General features: G+C 49.9%; 1 protein-coding gene across 21 annotated transcripts in view; it reads right to left on the reverse strand.

Annotated features, from left to right (window-relative positions):
• Window positions 1-368: 368 nt before the first annotated feature.
• Window positions 369-27,473, reverse strand: part of FUBP3 (far upstream element binding protein 3) — a 60,278-nt gene continuing 33,173 nt past the window's right edge. For 7 of the 21 annotated variants that reach the window (XM_074016263.1, XM_074016261.1, XM_074016260.1 and 4 more), the window contains 15 exons: window positions 25,904-25,953; window positions 25,403-25,474; window positions 21,917-22,079; window positions 20,562-20,660; window positions 18,046-18,150; window positions 15,931-16,033; window positions 15,065-15,165; window positions 12,268-12,409; window positions 8,031-8,191; window positions 7,186-7,259; window positions 6,795-6,875; window positions 6,539-6,615; window positions 4,052-4,123; window positions 2,657-2,784; window positions 369-1,703 (listed from right to left, as the gene is read on the reverse strand). In XM_074016263.1, coding sequence (XP_073872364.1) covers window positions 1,695-1,703; window positions 2,657-2,784; window positions 4,052-4,123; window positions 6,539-6,615; window positions 6,795-6,875; window positions 7,186-7,259; window positions 8,031-8,191; window positions 12,268-12,409; window positions 15,065-15,165; window positions 15,931-16,033; window positions 18,046-18,150; window positions 20,562-20,642 — 1,134 coding nt within the window. In that variant the 5' untranslated portion in view covers window positions 20,643-20,660; window positions 21,917-22,079; window positions 25,403-25,474; window positions 25,904-25,953 and the 3' untranslated portion in view covers window positions 369-1,694. Of the gene's footprint in view, window positions 1,704-2,656; window positions 2,785-4,051; window positions 4,124-6,538; window positions 6,616-6,794; window positions 6,876-7,185; window positions 7,260-7,524; window positions 7,658-8,030; window positions 8,192-12,267; window positions 12,410-15,064; window positions 15,166-15,930; window positions 16,034-18,045; window positions 18,151-20,561; window positions 20,661-21,916; window positions 22,080-24,083; window positions 24,142-25,402; window positions 25,475-25,903; window positions 25,954-27,473 lie in introns of all 21 variants that reach the window. The other 14 variants (XM_005580626.4, XM_005580625.4, XM_074016253.1 and 11 more) reach the window with 5 other exon arrangements.

Here is a 27,473-nt window from a genome sequence, read left to right on the forward strand (position 1 = left end):
CATGGGCATGCCGGGAAGGGGAGCGGGCGGAGGGCAAGGGGCTGCCCAGTCAGTCGCAGAAGCCCGCTGACCCGCCGCATGCCCTTCAATGCATCTCCCAGCTCCATCCGATGACACTCCCGTACTGACTGTGACGGAAGGGGAGCTGAGCCCAACCACGGCACTCAAGTCAAGCTGTCAAATCAAAGCCATTAAAATAAAATTAGCTTAACGAACTAGCTAGACATCTAGGCTGTGCACCAGCGAAGGCGGGCTGACGCGGTGCAAGACGATGGGCGAGGCCCGCAGGAATCCTCTTGCCCTCTCACGCGGCAGCAGGCAAGGGGCAGAGGGACAAACTGGCGAATGGAAGGCAAACAGGCCAGAAAGACTTTGCCCACAAGATGTCTTGTGGAAATTTTATTATATAGAGTGTAAAATGAATTGTCAGTCAAATAAAAAGAACACTTTTTTTCTTAAAAACCACATGCATAACATTTTCCAATTGTCTTTTTTAATAGTTAGACATTTCAAGCATTATAAGAAAAATAAGGAGAAAAAACCAGAAACTGTAACTTCAGTACATTTCAAACGGAATGTCCCTCAGGTCAATTAGAAATGCAAGAAAAAATAGCTTCAATTCCGTTTTTTTTCCTTTAAAAATACATGTTATCTGTACAAGATACACTACAGTAAACACTGGAAATCATATTATCCCTTTTATTAAATCAAAATTATTTAATTCATAATGCGGTTAATACTAATTTATTCATCTAGTTAATCTGACAAAATATTAAGAAAATATTTAAAAGAAAAGAGCAAACAACACCTTGGAATTAAAAATAGTTATAACTACATTTTTATATGGTTTAATGTTCCACAGTGTGTGTTAAAAGTTATATTGAATTTCTTAATATTAAAAATAACAGTATTTATATTTCTGAGAGAATAGAGAAAGGTTTTTTGTTTTGTTTTAAAAACAAGCTTGGAGGTCTTAGATACACAGTTGCGACTGGTAATGGAGACATGAAACAAACGTATGCTAAACACACGAACACATTTTTATATTACCCCTTTAGAACTCTAGAAATTATACAAACCCTACAAAATGCCCCTCCCAACCCCTGTTGGACAGCAATACAATTATCTGTCTCAATTCAGAATTCACATCATTCATTACAATACATAATAGTTCAGTTTTTTTAAAAATGCAATAAAACCAGACAGCCAAGATACAACAAATTAGAAGTAAAACATTAAATGAATTTACACATTTAAGAATACTTAAATACTGCTTTAAAATTTTTAAAAAGAATTTGTTACATACCACCTAAGACTTCCAAGCCACTTTCTGTTGCAACAGAAAAAACTGCAAATAAAAAGGACACAAAACAAAACAAAACAAAACCGAAACCATCATGTTGAAATGTCACAGCTCTGAGGCACGTTCCGGTGCCTGACTTTGTAGGTACTGCTCCAAAAAGAATCCCAGAGCTTATACATTTGAAATAACAAAAATAATGAAACAAAAACGATCAGCAATTTTTAGTAACTAACTTTCCCGATTTTTAGAAAAATTCCGTTAATCTAAATATAGTGTTTCACAGAACAAAACAACGGTTCTTCATCAAAAGGTTTGCGAATGTAAAAACCTGTTACAAATAGGTTTTCTTTGACAATGATTCTGAGGGAAAGTTGGCCAGGAGGACACTGTCCTACTGCTCCTGTGGGCGGAAGGGAAGAGGAGTTAGTCTGTGATGGCAGGTTCTCAGGTCTGCGTGCCAGTGAGGAGGTGACAGGCCACCCTCTCCCCTCTGGCGCCATGCCGGCACCGACACACACAGACGGGGCCGTGTCCCAGCACCTCCCCTGGGTCTCGCGTCACGGGAGCTGGGCCAGATAAAACCTCTGCTGAAGAGGTGGTCTTGGGCTTCTCTCTCTGCTAGGGACTCGGGGCAGGGAAGAGCGGACAGTGTGAGCCGCTGTCGCCACCAGCCCTGACACCTGTTTCCCCAGGACCAGACCCAGACGGCCAATTTGGCAGTGAGTGGCCTACCCAGCTGAGTCCAGGGCCAGGAGGTAACTGAAATGTTATCCATGAGGACCTGACTGGCAGCAGGTGGGAAATGCGCCCTGTGGGAACATTTGGACGTCTTCCCTTCTTTAATAAGAAATCCGTTTTTGGCCTCTGAACAGAACCCTCTAGGTTGTGCGCAGAAGAGGAAAGCTGGGCTCTGCCCCCACTGCCCTCTCCCTGCCTCCTGCTGCTGCCCAGGCATGGCTGACGGCCTGGCCACTCCACCCTGCTCGGGAGCAGCCGCTGGAGCGCACCCTCTGCACACGTTCCTTTACAGTCAGGGAAGCTGAGGCTTAGAGGAAGACAGAAACTACTCATCAGCCCTGAGGTCTGGGGCCCGGACTTGAGAAAAGATCAGGCAGTTCCTTGCAGGGGCTGCACCACCAATCCTCCCACTTGGCCTACACTCTTTTTCTCTGGAGCGAGGAGGGACAGAGGGGCTGGAGCCAGGCTCTCAGCAGATGCAGCCTTGCTGAGGAGCTGCGGGGCCCAGAGGCTCCTCCTAGCCCAGTGCTCTCATCCTGGGGTCAGGAAACACAGGCTTGGGAACAGGGGCTTGGGGATGGGGAGTGGCTGCGGTGCTGGTGATTAGCTACAGACCTGGCTGTGGGCCTGCGCCTGCCCTAACGTCTGTCCGTAGAAAGCGACCTGCTGTCTGTAATATTCTGCCCAGGCCATTGTGTAGTCCGGTGGGGAGCTGGCCTGAGGAGCAGCACTGGCGGCGTGACCTGGTTGACAAAGGAGGAAACAGGTTATCGGGAGCAGGGGCGCACTAGGCAGGGCCCTTCCCAAAGGCCCTGGGCATCTGCTCTCCCTCCGGACGGCTGGAAGGCAGGGAGGTCTGGGAGGTGGTGCAGCGAGGCTGGTGCTGCAGGAGTGCTTGCTACAAAAGGTGCGGTTAGCCGTTTGTTGCCCGGCCCCTGCTATGCCTGTGAAGACCAAGTCTCACGTCTGCCTTCTCTCTGCGGAAGCGCGTTCTCTGCATCTGCCTGCCCCTTCAGCTCCCGGGCCCGTGACAGAGACAGAAGGCGGGATTCTGGGGTGGGGGTGGGGGAGAAGGGGAGTGCCTAGCTTGGGTGCCTGTGATAGTGTCCAAATCCTGTAAACAGCTTGAACACAGGCCCAGGTGTGTCTGGGAATCGGGATTTGGGGAAGACTGGGCAGCTGAGCTTACACCAGGTCCCCTGGTGACCGTGACTGAACACCCTCGCCTCCAACCCCTAGAAGGGCCATGAACCCGGCAATGATTCCAACACCAGGGGACCATTTCTCTGGTGGCCTTCAACCCGCTCTCTTCCAACCAGCAAGAAACAGCCTCCAAACACAAGGCACGGGAGATACCGCTTTAAACAAATCCCCAACCCTCCGGTCTAGCAATGGTGGAAATACGCAGAGTCTGGCACTAACTTTAGATGACTCCCCAGAGACCTTTGGCTTGTGGGTCCCTCGCCCTGCTCTGAAGGCTGGTTTCGTTTCTGGTAGTTAGAAAACTGACCTACTTAAGAGGAGAAACGAAGCACCCAGCTTCAATGTCCAGGTAAGGCCTCCTTCCCTGAGTCTCACCACCTTTCCTCATCTGCCCTGAAGCACCGAGACAGAGAACAAGATGCCCGGCTGGTCTGTTTGCTGGCCAGGTGGCACCCAACCCGAATCTGTCCCTAAGGAGACCAGACGCCAGCTGAGCCCACACTTCCAGGTGCCACGCCTACCTCGAAGTCCTTTGGAGCCCAGCAGGGGGAGAACAAAGAGGAGGGGACGGCAGGCCTGTGCCGGGTCGCAGGGCAGCCTGTGGTCACTAACTGACTATGCCTGGACTCCTGACAGAGAGAAGCAGGCAGGCACAGGGGTGGAGGACGAAGGCAAATAATGAGATCAAGCCACACCGGGAAGGCATTAGGGAAAAAAGAGGTGACAGCGAGCCTTGGACTCTGAAGTCTCCGGGCTAGAGGGGACTGTGCTGCCGGGAGCCACAGGTTAGGAGGGCCGGGCACTCACTCTGTTTTTTGTAATAGTCTTCCCAGGCCTTGCTGTAGCTGGGCTGGCTGCTCTGCGGCTGGCTCTGCTGGCCTGTGCGAAGAACACAAAAGCAGTCAGGCCTTCCGGGCTCCTCACAGCCTCGGCCCCAGCCCGCCAACTGCAGGCCCTGCCCTGCACTCCTCCACCTCGCTCCTGGCCACACACGGTTCCACAGCCCTGCCTGGGAAGGAGGCGGCAGCTGGCAGGGCTGGGAGGGGTGTAACTAAGATCACTGTAAGGGTGGGGCTGGGCAGACCGGCTGCCCCTCACAGGGCAACTGGCAAGGCTAGCCTGACCCTCTTCAGACGGAGACATGAGATGTGGGTCCACAGACGGGGGCTTGAGGGCCACAGCCACTGTTGTTTTGAGGCTCCCCAGTCAGCCTTCCAAAGGACAAACACTCCAGAGGCTGCTGACCACTCTTCGCGTGGCCCTCTGTTCAAGATCTGGGGGCTGTGCCTCTGGACCAGCGGAAGTGGAGGGGCCACGCGGCACAGGGGTGGGCAGCACCAGTGGGCTTCTGGACCCTGTCCAGCCTGAGGCTGTGCTGGGGTAGGGCAGAGGGAAAGGGGATGCACGTGTTGGGGTGGTCCAGCCCTTCTCTTCCATGCAGGACCCTGGGTTCACCGTCTAGGCTGTGGGGCAATGAAGACTGGGAGGGGCAGAGAAACAGCCGGCGCCCGGAAACACAGCCTCAGCACCGAGCCAGGCACAAGACGGGGTTCAAAGACTTGACCACAGCAGTGGGTCAGGACCTTTCCTTCTGCCCAGGCTGGGGCTGGCTCAGGTGTCCACCTGCCAAGGCCCACAAAAGACCCCCTCACTGTCTTGTCTCCTGTGAGGATTGTAGCCTGAAGCAGGCAGGAAGGGCAAACCACTGCAGAGTGAGCGCAGCCAAATGCTTTCTCCACCAGTTCACTTTACTGCAGGCTGAGGAAGCAGCAAGCAGCGGGGGGAAGGAGGGAAGGAGATGCCCCGCTTCCTCCCACAGGGGCAGGGCGAAGGAGGGACACAGGCAGCAAACACACTTCCCTCTGACACAGAGGGCGCCAGCAAGCAGGACTTCACTGCCAAACAATATTTCACCAACCCAAACTGGTTCTCAACTGCAAAACCCCGGAATAAACAAATGAGCCAAGCTCAACAACATGAGATGAAGGCTGCTCAAGGGTGGCAAGACCACTGGGCGCCTCCTGCGCTCTCCCTTCCTCAGCCCAACAGGCCTCTGCCAGTTCCACCCGCCAGGGGGCCGTTTCCCCTGAAGGCCTCCCAGGCCTCATGTCTCCAGAGTCAATCCTGGCCACCTTGCTGCCTGGAGGATTCTCTCAGACCAGAACAGCACCCAAAGGCCCCGGCACTGTGAGTGCAGCTCCCACCGAGACGTGAGGAGCCAAGGAAAGGAAACAGGGTCAGCACCCATGGTCAAGCATGCAGAGAGAAAGGGAATGGTGGGATCTGGGTGCTGTGTGGGTGCTCACTGCAGTGTTCTATGATGTTTGAAACGTTTCATAAGATGATACTGGGGAAAAAAGGGAAGAAACACAACTATACAATTTCAGAGCATGCAAGTGCTTTAGAATTCAAACCCAAACCCATGATTTTACATGTGACAGAAGTGGAGCTCCAGAGAAGGCAGGGCGTGCCTAAGGCCACACAGCACTGGCCTCAGGACTCTGTGTAAGGCTAAAGCGGCAGAACCCCAGAAAGGGGGCTCAGGCCGTCCGAGCCAGGCTGTGAGGCGGGGCCTGCGGCCTGGGTGCTGTCAGAATCTGCAGACACTGAAGAAGCCTTTCCAAACACAGGACAGAAATTCCAGATGGGTCAAGAGAACCTGGATCGTACTAAGGTAAGCGTTCTGCTTTGCTTTGTGAAGGCCATGCCAGAGGAGCTAGACCAGCTCTGAAACCCAACAGTGGCTCCTGAAGCGGCTGTGGGGACAGAGTGGGCGGGGCTTTGATTCCCACCCGGACTTCCTCCTTCACAACCAGTCTCCCTGAGAGGCGGGACGCAGCAGAGGTCATTCCCTAGCTGTTTGCTTCTGAAAAGTTCAGGAGATGAAAGCCTAAGAGGGGAGAGGAAGGCAGCCAGGAGCCAGCCCCCACAGGGAGTGGAGAAGAGGAGGGGCAGAAGCTGGCTCAACCCACACCCACAGCCCATCCATGCATGGGGAACAAAAGTGACAGAGGCCCAGAGCTCTGAGGAGGACAGGTGGGCCAAGAGGGCCAGCCCAGAGTCCCCAGTCCGCCTGAGGTTTGTGCAGTTTCCCTCTGGGCCTTTCTCTGAGCATGCGCAACCCCCGGGACAGGCCTACAGGAAGCCCCAAGCCCCACCCGGAGGGCTCCTTGTCATTTGGGGAGGGGCATCCTGGGCCTGCGGGCTGAGTTGAGTGGGGGCGTTTTAGCCCCAGGACTTCTGTGGGTCCCAGCCTTTCTGGAGGGCATGCGCTCCCCACCCCGAGTCACTTACTTGGGACCTGCTGTGTGGGCTGCTGCCACGCCTGGTAGGTGCTGCCCCAGCCCTGGGTCAGAAAGGCCGGAGGACCACTGTGGATGACAAGAGAGTCACTCGTTCCTATAGAGGGCAAGTCACCCCTGTCGTCTCCCTCTTCACTGCTCACCTCCCTCACCCCAGCCAAGCATCACTGGACCCTTGCCTGTCAGCAGCAGCCAAGTGATCACCCTAGTCCCGTCTATCCCCAGCTGAGTCACAGCAGGTCACCTACCTCACGGGGGTGCTGTGGGGGTTCCCGTTCACCTTGGCAGCCATGTTTGGGAAGCACCCGGAGCTCCTTGGAGGAAAGGTACTGGGAAAAGGTGAAAGAAACAACAGACTGAGCGCCTCACATGGAGGGCTCGGCCCCTTCCCCCAGCCACAGGGCACTGAGGGGGCGGTCAGGACGGAAGACCCTCTGCCCTATGGGAGACTCCCATCCCACTGCGGAGGTCAGTGAGTGACAGGCTGGAGGAACCACTGGTGAGACGAAAAGAAACGAGTCCTGCCCACGCCCAGAACTTCAGGCCTTGGCTGGCGCTCCCTAGAAGCAGCTGGAAAGGACAGGGGATCTCTTGGGAGCGAGGGAATTTTCCCGGGCAAGACGGATGCAAAAGACTCACTTTTGATGAGGTGGGGCAGGTGGCTGGCTGAAGGGACTCTGTCCGAAGGCTCCAGGTGCTCCGAGATTGGTCCCCTGTGGGGGCACAGAGGGAGCTCTCACCCGCTGTTGGCTGCACACCTCTGTCCTCTGCCCAGGCCCGCCCCGAGGCAAAGCCCAGCTATTGGGGGGTTGGAGTCGAGTGAAGTCAGGACACCTACGCACTCACACTAGCCTTCCTTCCCACAGCAGGCTGCACTGCAGAAATGGCTTCTGCCCTCCAGCGACCAATACCACCACACAGCCAGTCCTGGCACCACCACAACTGCCCTGGTATATCACCCTGGGGGTAGGGACCAACCTGCTTGACTCTCCCGTCAACTTAGGCTGGCCCAAGGCTCTTTCTGCCATTCTACGTCCCCATTGAGGTGAGCAGTGGCCCATCTGTCCTCCATCAACACTCCCTTTCTTTATCTGCCTTGAGGTGCCTGAAACTAAAGCCAGAGTCAATGAAAGCTGCCTGCTGGGCTGGCCGCCAGGGCAATGCCAGCGGAGTCCCGGGGCAGCGCTGGGGGGAGGCTGCTGCCCCAGCTGCTCATCTAAGCCTGCAGGGGAACGGCTCTGGGGCCTCGGCTGCTGCGGCCTTGGTGAGTCCTGCCAGGCTTCCTTCATTGCTTCTGGGCCTGGCTCTGGCACTCCCTGGGTCTCCGACCCTCCCCTTCGGCAAAGCAGGAGGGGGCTTGCCCTCAAGTGATGTGAGAACCCACAGGCACAAGCAGCGCAAGGTTGCGGGAAAAGCTGGTACCTTGGACATCCAAAAGCAAACAGCTATGAGTAAGCCAGGTGGGGGAAGGACCTTGTACGTACGCCAACTTTCTCATCTATGAGCTGCCTGGCCACCTCGATCTGCTGGGGAACCCCCCTGATGGTGAATCTCCGCAGGTTGGGGTCGCTGTTGGGAGGGGGGTTCCTCTGAAGCTCCACGTGCGCCCCTGACTGCTGGTTGATGCTTTTGATGTTCTCACCCCCTGTGGACAGCAGAACGAACACAAACCGAAGAGTAAGCCGCTACTGTGGCAACCCAAGGCTCTGGGCACTTGGCTCCAGAAGAGGACTCGGGGGGATTTTGTGCATGTCGGCACTTGTCCCGACAATAGAGAAGTACTCTCTCTTTACTCCAAAGTGGTTGTAACTAAACCCAGGGCTCTCTCACCTGCAAAACTAGCTGTTTGGAGTGAAGCTGGACTTCCTCTCAAAGCCAAGCTGAGGACACAGATGCCATGTGAAACCTCCATGTGGAGGCCCTGAGTGGCCCAGTGACCAGGTCTGGCTGAGGCCCGTGGGTCTACACCATGGAGCTCACCCCTGGGGGCCAGCTGTGGGGCTCCTGCCCAGCCAGGGATGGCACTGCCCTTCTTAGCACAACAATGGTGAGCCAAGGGCCCCTCTGTGACAATGGGGCCCTCAGCCTGGCTGTGGGCAACTGTCTCCATAGGCCAAACAGACCACAGGCCCAAACATGCCTGGAGCCCGCTCGGGCCTTCAGTATCCCACCCTGTCACTTCTCAAGTCCCTGCCTCCTCCATGGGGTGGGCAGGTCTAGCCAGGCAGTGCAAGGATGGGGTGGAGGCCACAGAGACCTGGGTGGAGCAGGGCTAATGAAAATTTAGTTGGTCTCTTTCAAAAACCTGTGAGAGTCTCAGTCTCTTAATGAAATTTGCATAATAAAAGCTCCAGCAGTGTAACAATAGTTGGATTCTTCTGAAATTCACAGAACTTGCAGATCTGCTCTGCTCAACTCCGTGGGGGATGGAGGGTTGCTAAGAGGAGCCAGAATACAAGGGTAACTTGGAGCACAGAGTTTGGAAAAGTGGAGAAAAAGGTAACCTGCTCCAAAGCTGGTATAGGGCAGCAGTGAGCCCGGTGATCAAAAGCAAAGGCCAGGGGCCAGTGTCGGCCCCTCCTCTGCCCACAGTCAAAACAGGCCCTAAATGCCATGTGCCACCTCACCAAGACACCATCCCCACAATCCACCAAACACTCCCAGCTTCCCTCCACCCACTGCCAGAAAAGCCCTGTCTCAACAGCCTATCAGGCCAGTCGGGAGGGGACGCTAAAGGCAGACACAAGCTGCATCTTGTCAGGACTCTATAGGGGTCAAGGAATGAAGAAGGAGACTTCAGGTGGTCCTTACTGAAGGCAGCGGGGGCAACCCTTACAGGGGAGAAAAGACGCTGGGAGACATGGCATGCAGATAAGGTCACATGCAGAAGAGGTTAAGTTTAGGGTGGTTTTAAATTTAAAAAACCAATAAAATCAAATGTTGTGCTTGTGATTTCCTTAAAGTCCTGCTGGAGATTCAGAAAAGCATCCCTGCATTTTCTATCCTGGCCAGGACCCGCCTGTCTGGGGACACACCAGGCCAACGCCCACAGCTCTGATTTCCTCTGGGCCGGTGCAAGCCCCTCCTAGGCGACCTTTACCTCTGCCCTTTACTCAGAGGCCACGGATTTTATCTTCTCTGCGCCATGAAAAGCGGGATCCAAGGCAATGGTTTTTGGAGAGCAATAAAGAATAGAGACTTGGCCAGGCGCAGTGGCTCACGCCTGTAATCCCAGCACTTTGGGAAGCCAAGGCGGGCGGATCACCTGAGGTTGCGAGTTCGAGACCAGCCTGACCAACAGGGAGAAGCCCCGTCTCTACTAAAAATGCAAAATTAGCTGGGTGTGATGGCACATGCCTGTAATCCAAGCTACTTGGGAGGCTAAGGCAGTAGAATCACTTTAAGCCAGGAGGCGGAGGTTGCGCTGAGCTGAGATCACGACACTGCACTCCAGCTTAGGCAGTAAGAGTGAAACTCCATCTCAAAAAAAAAAAATAATAATAAAATAAAAAAGAATAGAAACTAAAATGGAGACCATTTCCCCAGGCACACCTAAGACTCGAGGGAACCCTACCAGCCTCCACCCAGATCCACTTGGTCTGGAGGCAAAAGCACAAAGACATGAGTGTCTGCGACTGAGAATCCTGCGGTCCCCAGACAGCCGAGGCCCCAGCCCTCCCCACTGGGCCCTGGGACTCTCGTCCCCAGGCCTTGGGAACATGCTAATAAGGTGAGGAGGCACCACAAAACCTTGTGGGGCCGGAAGGAGTTAATTTAAGTTCATCTTCTTTCAAAATGAGGTCACTAGCTCGGCACATGGTGGCTGTCTATAGACTCATTCAGCAGCCCGCTCCATTCTTCTACCTGATGGGGGGCAGAAGCGCCCCACCAGTGGCCCCCCGGCTGGACGTGAAATCGTAAAGCAATTAATCAAACCTGCTAAAAGGCCTGGCTGACAAGAGCAGGCTGGCTGCGCTATCTGTCAATGTTGCTGTGTTTATCATGGAAATCCAGCAGGGGCCAGGGAGGCTCTGTGTCTGTCCAGGCCAGAGGCCAAGGAAAGCTGGGCCTGACTGCATGCAGCTCCTCTCTCCCTTACCCAGGCGCGCCCATCTCAAGGAAAAGAGAGGCCTCACACGGGCCCCGAGGAGGGGTGTGTGTGTGTGTATGAGACACAGAAAGATCCTCCCATATCCGAGACACTTATTAGGCCTCTTTAGGCTGCTACTCAAGCATGGGACACAGACCAGTTACTGCTTCGTTCTCATCACTGTTCTCTAGGAATCACTAAGGATGACTCTGTGAAGGACCAACTACAAGGGGCTGCTCTGTGAGCACCAAGGGTTCACCGTGAGAACCTGTCATGGTGAGGCAACAATGCTCACTCAGGGTTTAGAGACACAAGCAAATGAAAACTTCGCTGACAAAATGGTTTGCAAAAGGCCAAGAAATCTAGATCTAGCTAATCCTCAACCTACAGGCATCAACTAGCTGCAGTCTCACAGCGGTCAGGCTGGCGGTCTGCGCAGTGTGAGACTTCTGGCAGCATCTGGTGCAGCCCGCGATATCCCAAACACTCACCAGCCCGCACACCTGTCGGCAGATGAACACAAACCCATATTGTTTCTACCACCTCTGAGTGGTTCAGCATCTAAAAGACAACACAGTTTCTTGCATTTTGCAAGAGCATAAAGCCCACAGTGTCCGTGAGCTGGGACAAGGGCAGCTCCTGGGACGTGAGTGTGGGGGGCTCCCACCTGCCCAGCTCTGGAGGTCTCTGCTGGTGAGGCATCCCCAAGTCCTGCCTATCCAATACGAGTGCCCCTCAGGCAGCTAAGAGGTATTTGGTGATCACAGAAATGTGAGAAACTCTGGAGAGGCGACTGTCCTCTCCACCTGCTGTCAAATACCTAATGAAGGCAACTACGAAACCCAGAGATGACGGAGGCCCCGCTGGCCGTGAGGCCTGGCTCAGAGCCCCCCGAAGCCGAGCCCACTGCCACACTGGGAAAGGCCCCACAGCCTCAGCCCTGGTCTCTATAGCCTTTCTGGGTCCCAGGGCCAGCCAAGATGAACTGCTGCCAATGGCTGAGAAATATGGCTGCTCTCTCCCGGTTCTCAGTGAAGGACAGGAAGGAGCTACAGTAGCCATGAATGAGGGTTTCTTCCTAATGTTCTCCAAAATGCCCAGAAAAAACGAACAAATCAATGTTTATTTCCCTCCACAGAGAGTCCGGGACTCACAGTAAGTATGCAGAAAGGATAAAAACCATTTTCACCTGTTGTGCGGATCAAGACCAAATACTCAAACCTGGTAAGGGAAAGAAGTGATACAGTCGAGAAGGGATTTTCACTGAGGATATTGTCTCAACCATCCCTCTAAGTTCCTTGTCCCTCTAAGCTCCTTTGAGGTGAGTTAATTACCCATCGGTCGACTGACAAAGGCCCCCCACCTTGCACAGGGTATCTTTTCACCAAGTTAAGCTGCCCTCAACAGGCAAGGGGTTTTACTGCTGTCTTCTTCATATTCACAGGAAAAAATTCACTTTGCCCCTCAAAACAGGCCGGTCAGCAGCCTCAGAGAACCATGCCAAGCAGGGTTTCAGCAGCCCCAGCCTGCAGCAGCGAAGGGACTTCACCCAAGCTTCTGGAGGCCCGCTGACCTGCCTTCCCTCAAGCCAAACAGCTGAACGGGGATGTGAAACCCCAGCTGCCTCTTACCTTTGCCTATGACAAGGCCACACTTATCGGCTGGCACCGTGTATGTTATCTCCTGGACGCCACCAGGGGCTCCCACGCTCCAGTCGCCACGGCCACGACCTCTTCCTCTGGCTGCTGCCAGGCCTCCAAAGCCGTCTCTTTCCTGGAAAGATCACAGAGCTCTCGTGACCTCTGCCACGGCCACAGCACCACTGCTCCTCTTCTCCAGGGGGGAGGTTAAGTGACAGGATGCAATCAATGCCACCCGTGAGAACCTAGCACCTTTCCACACTTCCCATTCTGAAGGGCTCTTTCAAGCCAGTATTGACACCAATCACGGGTGTATCCGGGGAGGGCCTGTGCAGACGAACACGCACGGTTACATAAACAGCTCCAATGTACCCAACAGAAACAGGCAGATACAAACTCCAAGGCTGAAGCCCAGTGGCCTTTCTCCCTGGAGCTTTCCTCACTGGGCCCCGATCTACAGGCATCAAGAGCCGGTTTCTCCCCTGCAGCTGAGGCCCCTCTTTTCCATGGCAGACACATACTGGGCCTGTGGGAAGCCAGGTGCGCAGAGCCTGCTGACCCGCCCCGACCGGGCACTGCTCAGCCACAACACCTGGCACTCTAATCAGCAAGAAGGGTAAATGGATTTTATTCAGTTTTAGAAAACTTCTTGGTGGTTGTGCCCCCAAGCAGCAGCAGCAACAGGTTCGAGGGTGACCAATCTGGGGCTACTTTAGAAGGGAGGAACAGAGGGAACCGGCCAGGGCCTCCTCCCCATGCGGGGCTGGAGAAGTCTCTGACTCATTCTCCCACTGTTCGCCCAGCAGAGAGAAAAACCTAATCTACCAGCTGACAGAGGAAGAACCCTTTCACTCAGACGGCGGCAAGTCTCATTCCAGCCGCTGTCCGCTGAGTCATTTAAACTCAGCTGCAGCTGCGGTATTTAAACTCTCTTAAATGTGGAGGGTGAACCTGGTCAACCTAAGAGCTATTTCATGGAAGGGAGACGCTGCAGACTTTTCAACACACTGAAGAAATGTTGGGCAAAACCTGCTCGTGTTGATTAAGAGTAAACTGAACGTTTACCCAGAATCTAAACCAGCAGAAAGCGGAGACAACTGGAGTGCTCTTCCCCCGCACTCTGCTTTTATGAGAGACAACTGCCGAGTAAACAAGGCAATTTTAGGAATTTATGTTCACACATGCACACGAGCGCACAGTCAACTTTCTGGGCATGGCACAGATCTCAAGGAAAAGGTTTTCTCCCAAACATATCACAGCCTCGGCAGCACAAGGTTCATAAACTTTTTTTTTTTCTTTTTTGAGAGATTTTTGCTCGTCACCCAGGCTGGAGTGCAAAGCGGGATCCCGGCTCCCTGCAACCTCCGCCTCCTGGGTTCAAGCGATTCTCCTGCCTCAGCCTCCTGAATAGCTGAAACTATAGGCATGCGCCACCACACCTGGCTAATTTTGTATTTTTAGTAGGGACGGGTTTCACCATGTTGGTCTTGAACTCCTGACCTCAGGTGATCCACCTGCCTCAGTCTCCTGAAGTGCTAGGATTACAGGCGTGAGCCACCACGTCCAGCTAATTTTGTATTTTCAGTAGAGACAGGGGTTTCACCATGTTGGTCAGGCTGGTCTCGAACTCCTGACCTCAGGTGATCCACTTGCCTCGGCCTCTGAAAGTGCTGGGATTACAAGAGTGAGCCACGGCGCCTGGCCAAGGTTCATGAACTCTTGCTACAAAAAAGGATGCCAGAGATCATTTAGAGCAGAGGTGTGCAATCTTTTGCTTCCCTGGGCCACACTGGAAGAAGGCTTGTCCTGGGCCACCCATAAAATACACTAACACTAATCATAGCTGATGAGCTTTAAAAAAAAAAAAAAAAAAAAAAAATCACACAAACAATCTCTTAACATTTTAAGAAAGTTTATGAATTTGTGTTGGGCTGCATTCAATGCTGTTCCTGGGCTGCGTGCAGCCCACAGGCTGAACAAGCTTGATTTAGCGGCTGTTTTATAAACTTGTCTAATCCTAAGAATTGCCTGGGTCTCTAGTGAAGACCCAAGACCCTCCCCTGGAAATTCTGATTCAGTAGATCTGGGGTGGGGGCCTACACATTTGTAATTTGAGTAAGAACCACCAGATGGCTCTTAGGGGATCACATGGAGAGCACTGCCTGGCACAAAGCACCCCGAGTCTGCTGTTGGGAACACCAGACCCAGAGGTTCAAAGGCTGCTCCAAGGTCACATGACTGATGCCAGAGCTGGGAGTATAATTTCCAGTCTCTTGCTTTATTCTTCCGTTCTGGTCTTTCTCAAATGTGTCCTCAGTCCTACCATCAGTTACAGGGGTTCCTAGCACTGTCACACAGGCTGGCTCACAGTCCGAAGACGTAAATGAAATCAAGTGCATGAAGGCAGCTTTAGGACTTTGGAAGATCCTGAAGTGCTTTCTACCACTAACACTGGATTTCACTAACATAGTTTAACATGAAATACACTTGATTATTTGAAACTTGGCGGCCAGTCTCCACGGTATTTCCCCACTTGGTTTAAATAGCCAGAAACTTACTGTGTAAAGGCAATCTAGATGGTGAGGTCAATAAAGGCAGAATGATAATTAATGAGCAGAAAAAAAACACCAAGAAGACAGGAAAGATGCGGATGTAGAGAAACTGCTGGCTTCCCATAATGTGATGTGAGATGCCTCGGGTGACTGCTCTACGCGCTGCACCGAGAGCCCTGGGTAGCACTTTCCACTTCTGCAGCTCGAACGCTCACACTCCACAGAGCTGGACCCACCTGGGCTGTGAGAATCAGCTCGCTGATGATGTGCGCTGCGTGCTGACACCGATCCGGAGGGCCCATGACCTGGGCAGCTCTTTCTGGACTAATCCCATCATCTGAGGAGCCAGGTGAGAGACGGGGATTAGAAAAAAGCCCAACGTTAGAAGGAAACAAAGATTAATCTGATTCCCAATCAATATTCTTACCCGCGGTGCCAAAAGGGGCAACAGGAATACTGCCAGCTCCAGGGACTCTTTGGGAGTGATGTGGTTGATAGGAAAATGTGTGTAATTATATTGTTTCGCATATTTCAGGTCCATGCTCAATTCTTATGCAATTACAGCCATTTAAAAAATATATCATTAAAGAACTGAAACAAAACTTGACTTTAAAAAAGCCAAGGGAGTCAGAGCAGAGCTATGGCAACAGCTTCCAGAGAACAGCCTGCCACGTTTTCCTCTTTTCAGACCACATGGAACAGTTTGCTCATTAAGGCAAATTTATAAAATTTAAAAATTTGTCCTTTATTCTGAGATGTTTTGTCTTTGTAGTTTTAAATTATCTCAAATAAAATCAAAATTATATATATATATATATATATATATTTAAATTTTACTTGGCAAAATCAAAAGCTGACATACTATGCATATAGTCCAAGGAGGGAAAAAAAAAAAAAGAAAGGCCTGGAAATCAAAGGTGACTGACAGGGATCCAGGGAGGGAAAAGAAGGTTGGGAAAAGAAACTGAGATTGGTAATCTGGTAGCAGAAATGTTGCAAGGACGAGAAAGGTGAACACACATGAACCAACAGCCAAGCCCTTGTTTTGTAAGGTGTTTTATCATCCTTTCAACACTAAGGATTTCTGAATCATCAAACCCACCTGGTTTAAACTGAATCCTCACACCAGCATCATTCTGGATCTTTTTGATCATTTCCCCGTTTCTTCCTATTACAATGCCCACAGCAAACCTAGGCACAGATACCTAGGCACAGAGAAACCAAACCTCATCAGAACTTTTCACAAACCTGTCTTTTTAAAGGGCACTTTTTTTCCCTTTTTATTTTTTGAGACTGAGTCTCGCTCTGTTGCCCAGCCTGGAGTGCAGTGGCACAATCTCAGCTCATAGTAGCCTCCGCCTCCTGGGTCCCAATGATTCTCCCACCTCAGCCTCCCGAGTAGCTGAGAAAAAAGGCACAGGCAACTATGCTCAGTTAATTTTTGTATTTTTAGTAGAGATGGGGTTTCACCTTGTTGGCCAGGCTGGTCTTGAACTCCTGACCTCAGGTGATCCGCCCACCTCGGCCTCCCAAAGGGCTGGGATTACAGGCGTGAGCCACCGTGCCTGGCCAGGACACTTTATTTTTGAGATGCAGTCTCGCTCTGTTGCCCAGGCTGTAGTGGCACGATCTTGGCTCACTGCAATCTCCACCTACCCCAGGTTCAAGCAATTATCCCTGCCTCAGACTCCTGAGTAGCTGGAATTACAGGCACCTGCCACCATGCCTGGCTTATTTTTGTATTTTTTAGTAGAGATGGGGTTTCACCATGTTGGCCAGGCTGATCTTGAATTCCTGACCTCAAGTGATCTGCCTGTCTCAGCCTCCCAAAGTGCTAGAATTATAGGCGCGAGCCACCACACCCGGCCCAGGACATATTTTAACACACAACTTAGTTTTATCTGCCTGTCTCAGCCTCCCAAAGTGCTAGAATTATAGGCGCGAGCCACCACACCCGGCCCAGGACATATTTTAACACACAACTTAGTTTTTATTATAGTGCATTCCTAGAAATGATATAATAAAGGACATTTTTCCCTTTTAGGAATAACATTGTGGTTGAACTGCATTCTTAACTGTTAAATGCATCCAATTTGAGATTTGATCAAAATAGTTATAAAAATGAATAAACCTTATAGATAAAAGATGAAAAATAGTACTTTTGCCTTCCAATAAACACACCATACACACAGTTACCCAGGCTGGACTTGTTACCCAGACTGGATTACAGTGGCGTAACTGTAGCTCACTACAGCCTCGATCTCCTGGGAGGAGTGAGCCTCCCTCCTTAGCCTCTAGAACAACTGGGACTATAGGCATGTGCCACACCGGGCTAATTTAAATAATTTTTTTTTGTTTTGGTAGAGATGATGTCTGGCTATATTGCCCAGACAGATCTCAACCTCCCGGCCTCAAGTAGTACTCCTGCCTAAGCCTCTCAAAGCACTGGGATTACAGGCATGAACCACCATGCGTAGCCCTAGTGGTTCTTTAAAGTGTATTTTTTTCCTTCATTTTTCTTTTATTGTGGCTAAAATATACATAATACTTATCACTTAACCACTTGTAAGTACACAATTCAATGACATTACAAACATTCACAATGTTGTGTAACCATCACCACTATCCATATCCATTTCATCATCCCCAGCAACTCTGTATCCATTAAACAATGACTCCTCCATCCCCCCGCATCTGATAGCTTCTACTGTACTTTCTGCCTCTATGCATCTGCCTCTTCTAGGTGCCTCAGGTAAGTGGAATCGTACAATATTTGTTCTGTATCCGTCTTATTGCAATGAGCATACTGTTTGTAAGGTTCATCCATGTTGTCGCACACAACAAAATTTCATTTTCTAGGATAGACTCTGACCCCCCTGCAACCTCATCAATAAATACAGGCTGCTGAGTTTGATAGAATCATAATATACATCACCAAGAAATCCTGAACTTTGGTTTTTACCTGGGCAACTGGTTAACCTCTAAAGCAAAGCTTCAAAACCAAGGGAAACGGCCCCATGCCCTGAAATGCAGCCAGCTCCCCTCACTGCAGGCCGATTCCGTTCCAGTCCACCCTCACACCCACCCTAACAAGCGAGGTAATTCTTAAGGTTTTGAGACAAAACTTAACTTGCTCAAGGTTAAAGAGCTGACAGAAGTGTGACCTACAACTTTAATCCTCATCTCATTTGCCTACTAACCTGTAATTTAAGCATACCTCTATACTGCCTCCTCCCACTCGGGAGCTGAAGTCACCACGTACACCCCGAAAGTCAGCTTGGTCTTTTTCTCGGATAATCTCTAGTACCATTTCTCTTGCTTGCTGCGTAAACACAAACAAAAAGCATTATGAGAAAAACTCCTGAAAAAAGATACACCACCAGGTGAAATTTCAAGATCAAACCCTCTTAACTTGGGGTTTAAAGGCGCTCAGCTTTAGGACAATTCGCTTACTGCTTACGGGACATGTAGGGATGCATGTATCAAATTTGAAGTGATGTGTCCAAATGTCCACACAGGTAAGGGTCCACCTTCTATAAAAAGCCTCAGTTGGGTGAGCACATCTGCGTGTGGTCAGAAATGGATTCCTATCACCCCTAGGTGTTTTTAAATTCTTAAATCTTTTTCTTTCTGATCAATACAGTGGATTGACCTAGGTGTTTCTTGGTGCCATTTCTTTCTAGCAGGAAGGGGTGTCTAAGACGCCCACTGAGGGCAGGTCCACGAGACAGAGAACTCTGCCAAGGCTTTACATCACAGAGGCACTCCAGTAAGTTAAAAAGAAAAGGCTGAAAGCCAAATACATTGCTTTAAACAAACAAACAAACAACAACAACAAAAGGGCAAGCCTATCTTATTTCTATAATCTCCTGATGAGACTTCCTTGTGGACGTCACTATATCCCAGGCAGACTCAAGTGTCCTTCTCCCCAAAACACACACTTGGCAAGTCTGTCGCTGCAAGTCGGCCAGCCCGTGCCAGTACCAGCCACGCAGGAATCTGTGCTAAAGATCTACTGTACCTTACAACTCAAGGGAATGTGAGAACTGTGTCTAGGAAGAAACAAAACAAACCTGTCAGCAATTTAAATCTTAGGACAGTTGGAGAAATCTGGATATGTACTGGATACCAGACGATGTTTTACAAGTACAGTTTTCTTAGGCCTGGTTATTCTTAGGAGATACATGCTTAAGGATTTAGGGGTAGAGTCATAACATCTGCCACTTGAATGATAAAGAAACACACACATATGCACACACATACAGCAAAACGTTAGGCAGGCTGAGGAGGTATATAGGTGCCCTAAATACAGCAGACTCCATCTCTTAAATGAAAAAAAAAAGTGAAATATAGTTTTAAAATTTAAAAAATACTAAAACCCATTAAGTTAAAATTATTTCCTGCAAATTTATGGGACATTAATGATATATTCTTTGCTTGAGGTTTTTCCCTACAAAAGACACCATCAAAGGCTGTGACAGAGAAAGGCGGCCTCTGAGGGAGGCAGTCAAGAAGCAGGCACTCTGTGGCCCCCCCGCAGCCTGCCACAGGCCTGGATCCGACACCACCACAGTACTGGAGCCCACGCTGGATGCTGAGCTGGGTGGGGAAAGGCAAGAGGCAATCTGGTTCCTTAAATGCCCAACTGTTCACACTGAGAGAAGGCCGGGAGCTCTGGAGGAGACAGCACATGAGGACTCTGGCCTGATGGAAGTGAAGGACCGCATCACCGACTGGAGTCCCCAGGCAGAAGCATGCCCATCACTGCCCTTACTCCTGTTTTAAAACTGTTATTTTACAGGTGTACCTTGACCAGCTTAGCTGAAGGATAGGGTTCAGAATTGGGAGAAATATTTTGCCAGGGACTGGAAACTTTCACTGATCAAAACCCCAATGCTCCCGGAGAAGACCCATTCTTGATGGTGGCCTGGCTCATCGAGGAGCATCACCCTGGAGCTACTCTGAATGTGGCAATGGTAAGACAGGCTGCAGGTGGCAGAAAAAAGTACATCTGTGTTTCACTGAGGACAGACAAAAACCTTACACCCTCTGCCCACTTGAATTCCTGCTACCAGCAAGAGTTGGAAGGATAGGACCACCCCAGGGGATTGAAAACCAAGCCCCTTACTGCTTTCAGCCAGTGGGGCTGTCTCCCCTGGCAGCTCGGGGCCCAGGACACTTGCTATGAGGGTGCCCAGGTACCTGGATGGCTCTGGTACCTGTGCTCACCTCCAACCTCAGCTGAAGGGCTTGCAAAATAAGCCCAGAAGAGAATGAGCAAGTAAAAGCCAAGCACAGCCTGCATCTAAGCTGACCACAGGTCAGCAAATCAAAACTGCACCTGGAAGGATGACACGGGGGAAACAAAACAAAACAACCGTCCTGAGCCGCGCCACCAGCAGAAGCGCGGAACTGTTCTGCACACACACGGTCCAGAACAGTCACCACCAGCCTCAGGTGTTACTGGGCATTTGAGGTGTGGCCAGTGTACATGAGGAGCTCAGTTTTTATTGAATGTGAGTGAATTTAAATAGCCACAAGTAGCTAAGGCCTCTGGTTTTGGGCAGCACAAACCTAGATTCTTTTCATCACCAAACTTTGTTGAGGAGAACAGTTTACCTTCAATAACGGAGCAGCCAGTTTCACAATTACTTGAGGAAGATAAAAGCTCTAGGGTACCACCAAGTGAAAGTCCCACAGCCAGGACTCACCCAACCCATGGCTCTTTCCTACCTGTACTTTAAATGCGTCTCCAGTGATACGAAGAGGCTTGTCTGCTCCCGTGGGCAATGGGCCATCCTGGATCATGACCATCTTCACTCCTGTCCGCTCCTGTGGGGAACACACACCGGCACAGCCCTCATTGTCATGAATCGGATCCAGTCACACCCACAATAAGCCCACCTCCCACCTACCACCAGGGACTGCCTTCCAACCTGGGCCATGAAGCTGGCTTCTGTGACAGCAGACATATAGGTTGGGTAAGACCATGTCCAAATGCGAGATGTAAAACCATCTGCTAAAATGATTCCAGTCCCTGGAGTATCTAAGCACTAAGGAGCTACTTTTACTGAACGCCAGGCACTTGGCACACACTCCATCTGACATTATGTGATTAGAACTTCCGTGGAACTGAGAGTCAAGTCCTGCCATCTTTCTACTTCAGCGTGTAACGGCTCTAGGTCCAGAGCTAATGAGTGGGGGACCAAAACTTGGAGGCTGGGATCCCAAATGATAAACTCTCAGAATCTACATTAGGATACCATCCTTACAACCGGGACCCAAGGACCGGGTTATGAGATGGCACGCAAGGGAAGCCACAATCCTTTACTTGCAACTGCAAAATCCCTTTTCTGAAAGAAAAGTTTATTTATAATTCATCTGGCAGCAAAACTGAACTCATGTCAATGTATTTTTTTCTTTTCTCTGAGTGTATCACTCTATTTAGCTACAGAAATACGCATTTGATTTCAGGGTACTACCCCAGAACTTGCTGGGAGTGTCAAATTCTGAAACGTGTCTGGTGCCGAGTCTCTCAGACGAGCGATTCTGGCACTAACAGGAGCTAATGCTCACGGAACATTCACTCAGTAACAGGCTCTTACATAAGAAGAAAAGAACGGCTTTTATTTCAGCTCCATCACAACAGTGAGGCCGGCACTTGCCCCTTCGGACACACAAAGACCCTGAACCTTCAAAAAGTAAATGAGCACATTTAAGATCAATCAATGAGGGAGGAAGAATGCTGGGTCTGAGCCTCTGACTCCAAATACTGCACTTTTATCTGAGATGCTGTCCTCTGATGATAAAAGCAGCCCTCACAGAGCTCACTGCCAAAAAGGCTGCTCAAAGTTCACAGGGGCCCTGATAGGGCACGCCTGCCCCAGTACTTGGCGTCACACTTGGCATCAGGCGTGGCCGTGGTGTACGTTCAGAAGCTGTCTGTCAAATGGAGGAAGGAAGCCTCAGCATCACGCTGTGCAAAGCCAGCCCAGTCAGGGAATGCCGGCCGTGAGCAGATCTCTGGGCCAGGAAGCCGAAGACCTGCTGAGAGCAGCCGCTGTGCTCCGCGCTCCGGGCTTACATACCTGCAACTGCTTGATTGTTTCCCCTCCTCTGCCGATGACCAGACCCACTTTAGATGCGGGAATGAGAATCTCCTGGATTGTGCTGTTGCTGTCTATGTCATTATGAAAGCCAGGTCCATTTCGACAGCGGTCCACAATCTGTCCCAGCAGCCGTTTGGCTTGTCTTTGGGAGGGAAAAGAACCACAAGAGAGCCAGCATTAAATGGAGACTCTGGGTGTGCAAGACAGGGAAATAGCACTGAGGGAAAAGCTGCGGGAGTCAGGGCAGCCCTCCATCCAGCTCCAGCTCCTGCCCCAACCCGGAGGTCTCTCTGCCATCCGCCACGCTATTGGGCTGGAATTTAAAAGCAACACACACCATAGTACCAACGCTGCAACACAGAGCCTTGCCGCCCCTTTCAAGCCTGCCCTCTGCTCATGCTTATGTCTCCACAAAGGTGTTGTCTCCTACTAGGATGCCAGCTGCTCTGGGGGCAGAGACCATCTTTTATCCCTTTACATCTCTCTGTTCCCCCATCCAACACGACCCTTCTCACAGAGTATACTCAGTACACATTTGTTAAATAACGCAGGCAGGAGAGACAGCCAGCAATGAGAAAGATGGGAAGAAAGCAAGCAAGGATTAGTACTCACTGTCTGAACTCCCATACTCCACGCTGCTTCTTCATAACCAACAACACTGCTCTATGACTTCTAAGCTAAGGCTATGAATCCCAGTTTGGTTCCAAGAGGTGGGAAAGGGGGAGGCGGTGCTGGATGCAGCTGTGCACTCACAGACACCTGCTTTGGGCTTTCCATGGCAGCCAAGTTGGGACCCTGCATGTCACATGTCCTGCCATTGTGTTGATTTCTTGGGCAGCGGGGGAGGGCAACTGTAACATGGCGACAGCACAGCCCAGACCACCAAAGTCATCTGCTGGGCCAATTTCCTTTTCTGCACCAGAATTTCTCCTGGCTGTTATTTCTCGTATTTATTCTCTAAATTGCCACACATGATCTGCTTTTTGGCTTCTCTAATGGAGAAGAATTCAGCTACTGAACAGGCTGGCTGTGCTGCTCACTGAAGAAAATGAAATTTGTCTCCTCCTAAAGTTATAATCCCACTGCCTCTGGTCCTTGGGTAGACAGGAAGCAGGAATGGTTAGAAGAGTAGTAAGAAAGAAGAGAAAGGCAGGAAATAGATGTGGCCTTTTGTCGTCTTGAGCCTTTGCGTACAGAATCAGCTTCGTGTATCTTCCCAGTTACAGCAGCTTTTTAATATTTTGCTTGTGTACTAGATTAACCTGTGTTGGAAGAAAAATGCTTTGACTCCAGCAAACCATCCAGCTTGCCCTGTAATGCACACCTGCCAGCGATATTTATTCTGGTTCACTGCTTGCAATGTGATGGCAGAACAAGAGAATTTAAGCTCATCTAGACTCCCTGAGAAATGGAAACAATAAAACAACCCTACCTATTGAGCCAGATATAATCTTAGCACTCCTGGCCCCAAATGCAGTGCTGCTCTGTAGATTGAAGGACAGCAAGCAGGCTATAAGTCAGTATGTTTCCCTTTCCTGGGAGATTCTTGGATTTATGACACCTGCACCTGGTATAAGGTTCTGAGTTTGTGAGTAATAGGGTAGGAAAGCAATGTTAGTCTTAAGGCTGTTGCAAGGGCGCCAAAAGTCAAGACATCCTCTGGCCAGTCCATACGGCCCTCTGAGTAGAGCAAAGGTCATGAAGAGTTGACTCATTTGGTTCACAAATATCAGAAGGGTAACGGGATCAGCCTCCAGCCAAAAGACCTGGTACCAGGATTCTCAGTAGCTCACCAACTGACTGGCTTACTAATCCAGACCTGCTCAGGTAAAGGAAGTGTTAACAAGGAAGAAGTAAGTTGATTAGAGCATTCAGGTGGGGTGAATGTACACTCCTGAGACCCTGGTTTGAAGGAGAAGTTATGACAGCTGTGGGGTTTAGAACGAAGGCGATATCTCGTGTACTTAAGGTAACAAAATCCCCTGGCACAGTAACCTCCCAGATTTTTTCCTGTGGAATTATCTGCCTGTGTGGCCAGACTGCAGCACAGATTCACAGTGTTCAGTAACAGTGTTGCCCTTCCATTTCTCCCCATTTGGGGAAGGAGGAAGAAGAGTGAAAGAAAAAGTAAATAAAATAAACTTACTCAATACTTTCTGGGGTTCCGGTAAGTACACAGGGCCTCTCTGGAATCCCAGAACTCTCTATAAGAAGAATCAAGAAGATGAGGGGTGTTGGTGGGCACCGGGCACATGCACCTCTGCCTCTGTACAGACTCTCTCTAGGGCTGCTGCCTGCGCCAGCCCCGCAGAGGCCCAGGCTCCCAGAAAAAGACAGTTTGCTTCCGCTTGTGGACAGAATGTGAAGCTGGTAGCTTCACCCTGGGTTCTTGAAGCAGAAACAAGTCCCACAGGGGAAGCTAGAAGGACGTGACAGGATCTGTGAGTTGGTCCTGATTACCCGTCTCAGCTTCACTTCTGAGCCATTCACACGCTAGTAATTGTTTCAGTCCCTTTATCGTGCTATTCCTCAGTTTCTCCATTTGCAGCTCAATGGTGATGTGTCTGCACACGGCACACAAGCTAGCACACTAGGAAGGAACTTCATGACACATATATCAGGACATACCAGTTATGGCATGAGTGTCCCAAGAGATCAGTGACATCTATGTGGAACTAGGCCATTGAACGAGAGAAACACGTTACTTTCTAACACCACACGATGCCTCATTTTGTTCCTAAAAAATTTGCTTCTCAAAATCCTTCCTCAAAAAAATGAAAGAGAAACAGCTAACGGGAGTTACTGCCTTCAAGACACTGTAATACGTCTCTTTTAAAAGGACAAACATTTTTCTAGTCAAATGTCCTTCAAACCCCTTCCTTTGCAATGGAAAGAGGTCAAGCTCAAATTAGATGACAAAACCATAAATAAAATAAAAAACTGTTCTTCACTCCATCTCTCTCCATATTGCATGGTCAAAATGAACCCAGCTAGGAAAGGTTGGAAAACATGTTCAGTGAGTGCTAATCCAGCCAGGACCCCCAGCTATCCTCTTCCCACAAAGGGAAGGGACAGTCTCATCCAGGGGAGGCTCTCCTGATGCACACAGTCAAGGAGTGACCCCAAAATCGTAGGATTCCTACAGGCCCCACTATGCCACTATGTCTGGCATAACATTCTGGTGCAGAAAACATAGGTCCTAGAGTGGCAGGTGTTTGGGAAGGGGCCATGTCTGGCCACAGAGCTGAGGGAGAGTTTACCCCAGAAGCCAGATACGAGGCTTTATCTCCGGGCCCACCTTTGCTCTGATCCTTCTGGTTCTCATTTAGGAGTCCAACTCCCGAAGTGCAAGGAAAACACCAATCGCATATACTTACCCAAGCAACAAGCAAAGTACCGAACCTGGAAATGTTTGTAAAATACTGATTTCTATAAAATTGGTATCTATTTTTAAAAAGCCCTTACCTGAAGCAATCTGAATTTTGCAACCAGATTCTGCTTGAATCCGTGAAATCTGCTCACCTCCCCTGCCGATAACTGAAACAAATTGAACAGGGTCAGAATACATGCCCCCATTCCATATTTCACCACGCATGAATGACTGAATTAATTCCACAAACTGTGACACTTGGCTCACAACACTACACATCGAGTTGGCCCCTGTGAGCCCATCTCCACTCTTTGGGCACGATGGCAGCAGAAAGCCCCTGTGAAACAGCCTACAGGCAGAGGCGATTCAAGCTGAGGTGAGGAGACGTGGGGAAGGCGGGGGCATCCACAGCCCAGCGCTCTGGTTTCTGCAGCACTTCAGAGCTGTGGGGAACGGCATGTGCAAAGCATTCTACTACAGGTGACACCCACAAGAGAGATCAAAACAAAAAGGACCTCCTGGCAAAGGAGCTCAGAAAAAAACAGAGAGAAAAAGAGACAGGAATCAGGGAAAAAGTAGACAACACGGATACTTACTAAATCCAACCATTTTGTCAGGCACTTTGAATTCTTCCGTTATTACTGTCCTAAAAACAAAGAACATTTTGGAAAAAATACAGAATACAGAATTTTGCAGCCATTTTAGGTCCCCAAATTGCCCACACTGGCAATGTTGCAAGATAAAAGCTTAAAATACATCAGGCCAATCTGGCCAACAAATCCGCCACCATCTACAAAGAGTGTCACGTAATGAACCCTCTGGTCAATCATTCCTCCTAAAGGTCTAAGCCTTTCATCTCCCTGTGTCAGAGGAAGAAACCTCGGGTTTTCACGAAACCACCACCTCCTCTAACAGCTGCCTTTTCTTCAAACAGCACCTCTCAGCGTTGCCTCATTCTGCCTGGTTAGGTGCTCTCTAACCAACGGGCCATCAATCCCAGGTCACTGAAAGGTCCTCCGGTGTTGTGGGAGATGTTCAGACTTCCACTGTGGAGTCCTCTCTAGATGAAGAGATACCCAACTTTTCTTCAACATTCCTTGTTTCCCAATCTTTTTATTGTCTGCTGGCCTCCCTTCTAATTTATGGATGTTTCTTAAGTTGAGATGCCCCAAATGGAATCAGTATCCGATGCAGGCGTAATCAGTGTTGCCAGAACAGAATAATTACCTCACTTACTCTGCAAGGTACTTCTGTTAAATGCTATCCCATCCATTATGTGCCTTTTTTTTTTTTAAACTACTATTGCATTGGCTTTTTTCAAACAAACCTTCAAATCTGCCATACAGTGTATTGTGGACAATGTCCAATTTGCCCAACACCCCAGAAAGCAATTAAATCTCAACATTTACCTTGGGAGGATGCTAAATGCAAGTAGTTAAAAACAAAACAAAAAAAAGGGGCAAGCATTTTTAAACATCTCTCACACAGCTGGATTTTTACCCATCACAGAAAAGATGGAATAAGTGCATATTTTTAGGGAGAGTGCATTACTTAGAAGAAATGCAACAGCATAAATAGCACTTGCCACTGTATCATTTTGATGGGAACAACAGTCTTCTCTTTGTGGAGTTTACACCCTCAAGCTTATGTACAAGACGGGATTCTCTCCACCTCTTGGGATATATGTGTTCTCCCCAGATCAGGCAATTCATTCCCAGCTTGCTAATCAGTAACACCATGGATGTGAATGCCAAGTCTTGCCGTCCCAACATGTCCTGCAGCAGAAGCCAGGTCCCTGTCAGGATGTGCTTCCTGACTCTGTTGCGACGGAAGACAGGGCTCTTGTGCCTGTGGCCAGGAGGCTGCTGCTCATACCATGTGTAGCATGAGCTGTCTACTCTGTCTATTCTCAGAAAATACTACCTGGGAATTGACTAGAGGGGCTTCAACACTACTGCAATACAAAATGTCACAAAGCCCAGGCAGCTCCTGGCCCTAAGGAATAACTTTAGCGGATTCTGAGCAAGAAACATACTCTGGGTTTCCAGGAAGAAAACGTTCTAATCTCAATGCAAGGCTGAAACTTGTCCAAGGTATAAAATATAAACACCTTGGAAAAGAAAATCCTGGCTAGTTATGGCTTTATAGGAAAGTCAGCATTTGATA

This window comes from Macaca fascicularis, chromosome 15 (assembly GCF_037993035.2).
Source record: "Macaca fascicularis isolate 582-1 chromosome 15, T2T-MFA8v1.1".
NCBI classification, from domain to species: Eukaryota; Metazoa; Chordata; class Mammalia; order Primates; family Cercopithecidae; genus Macaca; species Macaca fascicularis.